The 1,781-nt window shown below is 57.0% G+C and overlaps 1 protein-coding gene across 1 annotated transcript; it reads right to left on the bottom strand.

The window, feature by feature from the left end:
- Positions 1–318: 318 nt before the first annotated feature.
- On the bottom strand, positions 319–1,364 carry LOC123100243 (protein TORNADO 2-like). Its single transcript, XM_044522197.1, has one exon. It carries the CDS (start codon positions 1,261–1,263, stop codon positions 448–450), a length of 816 nt encoding a protein of 271 aa, XP_044378132.1. The 5' UTR covers positions 1,264–1,364; the 3' UTR covers positions 319–447.
- Positions 1,365–1,781: the final 417 nt, after the last annotated feature.

Raw genomic sequence — 1,781 nt, 5'->3', positions numbered from 1 at the left:
CAGTTGTATTCCTAGCCCAACAGGGTTCAAGTCTTAGATTTGACATTGGTGCTCGCGTTATTTCTGGATTTATTTCAGACTTTTGGCGATGTTTGTTCAGTTGGAGAAGACGTTATCGTTGACTGCGAGGCGTCTATGGTGTAGAATCTCAAGACGCTATTCCAACTCAGTCTCTCGGAGATGCTCATAGGGGTAGTGTGTGGGTGCGCGTGCGTTCAGGGGCGTGAGTGCATACTCGTATATGTGAGCAACTTTAATTGTACTGTGTTAAAAAAAGCACACTATTTTCGGTTTTCGACACAGATACACTTTGGCTTAGCTTTAGATTGGTAATGATTTCTGAAAATCTGCCGGACAAACTCATAGTCTCATACACATTGGGTGCATCTTACAAATGTATGTAAATTTTCAGGAAATGTGACACGCTGGATCCAGAAATAAATTAAATCACGTGTAGCCCTGCCGGTAGCGGCGGAAGAGCTCGTCCGTCCTGGCGGTGCGGAACGCGTAGCAGCCCATGGCGTAGACTGCAAGGAGGGCAACGACGGTGACGGCGAGGACGACGTCCGCGCGGCGCCACTCCCGGCGGAGATTCTGCAGTAGGCCGGCCTTGCAGGAGTCGCAGGAGTAGCAGAGCCGGTCCTGGTCGTTGCTCCAGGCAGCGCAGTCGGGGTCGGCGGCGCCGTCGATCGGGCTGATCCAGTTGGTCGCGCTGACGAAGGTGTAGCCGCACCTCGTCGGCGGCTTGCAGCAGCCGGACTGCATCGGGGAGAGCCAGGCGGCGAAGAAGTCCTGCGGCGCGGCGTACGTCTGGTTGAGCTCGGAGCAGACGGGCGCGGTGGCGGCCAGGCACGTCTTGATCTCGTCCCACCTCCCCGGCTCGTCGGCGACGCGGCGGCGCAGCCAGCCGGAGTAGTCGGCCAGGTCGTACTCTAGAAAGGCGCGGCTGGGCACGGGGCGGCCGGAGGTGCCGGTGGTGGCGACGAAGACGAAGACGGCGAGGCAGGCGAGCGCGGCGACGAGGAGGAGCATGAGGACCATGTAGGCGAGGAGGAGCCAGGGCAGGCGCCAGAAGGCGCCGATGAAGCCCGCGAGGCCGACGGCGAGGACGGCGACGCCGAGGCCGACGAGTGGCCACTGGAGGATCTGGACGCAGGCGTTGTCGGCCTGCGTGGAGAGCCAGATGCCGGCCGCGATCACCGGGATGGACAGCAGGGCCGCCACCGCGTTGATGGCCGCGGCGCCCATGTAGTTGAGCGCCATTTCGCCGGAGCAGACGACCTAGCCGGCCTCTCGTCTGATTCTGATCTCGCTATATGGGGCTTAGCTCTTGCACCGCCTGCCGGCCAAAGCTGTGATGCGATACGTGCTGGTGCCGGTGGTAGCAAATCCTTCCTTCCTTCCTTCCAACGACTATGCCTTAAATTAATTTTCTTTCTGCTGCTTTTCTCACTTTAGGTAAAGTAACAAACAAAAAAAGGATAGCAGCGCACACCATGCATCAGATAGCATGTGTACTCCTAGATGGAATGTATGCGCGTGCATGGAGCATATATGCATGCTGCACTTCATAGCTGGGTATTCTTTGCTTCATTGGCAGTTCATTCCGGAATATCCTATTTGACGCTTATTGCCGCAAATTGTCGAAGGAACGCACAGGGAAGAGGAGCGAGCGAGCGACATGGGCCGGCCCACTACTGATGGATTACCGTGCTACAGTATCCCGGTTTCGGGAACCTTCTAGAAGGTTCCCTGGACCTTTTTTTCTTTTTGATCAGATT

Source organism: Triticum aestivum, chromosome 4D, assembly GCF_018294505.1.
Source record: "Triticum aestivum cultivar Chinese Spring chromosome 4D, IWGSC CS RefSeq v2.1, whole genome shotgun sequence".
Lineage (NCBI taxonomy): Eukaryota > Viridiplantae > Streptophyta > Magnoliopsida > Poales > Poaceae > Triticum > Triticum aestivum.
This window is presented reverse-complemented; position numbering and strand designations above follow the sequence as displayed.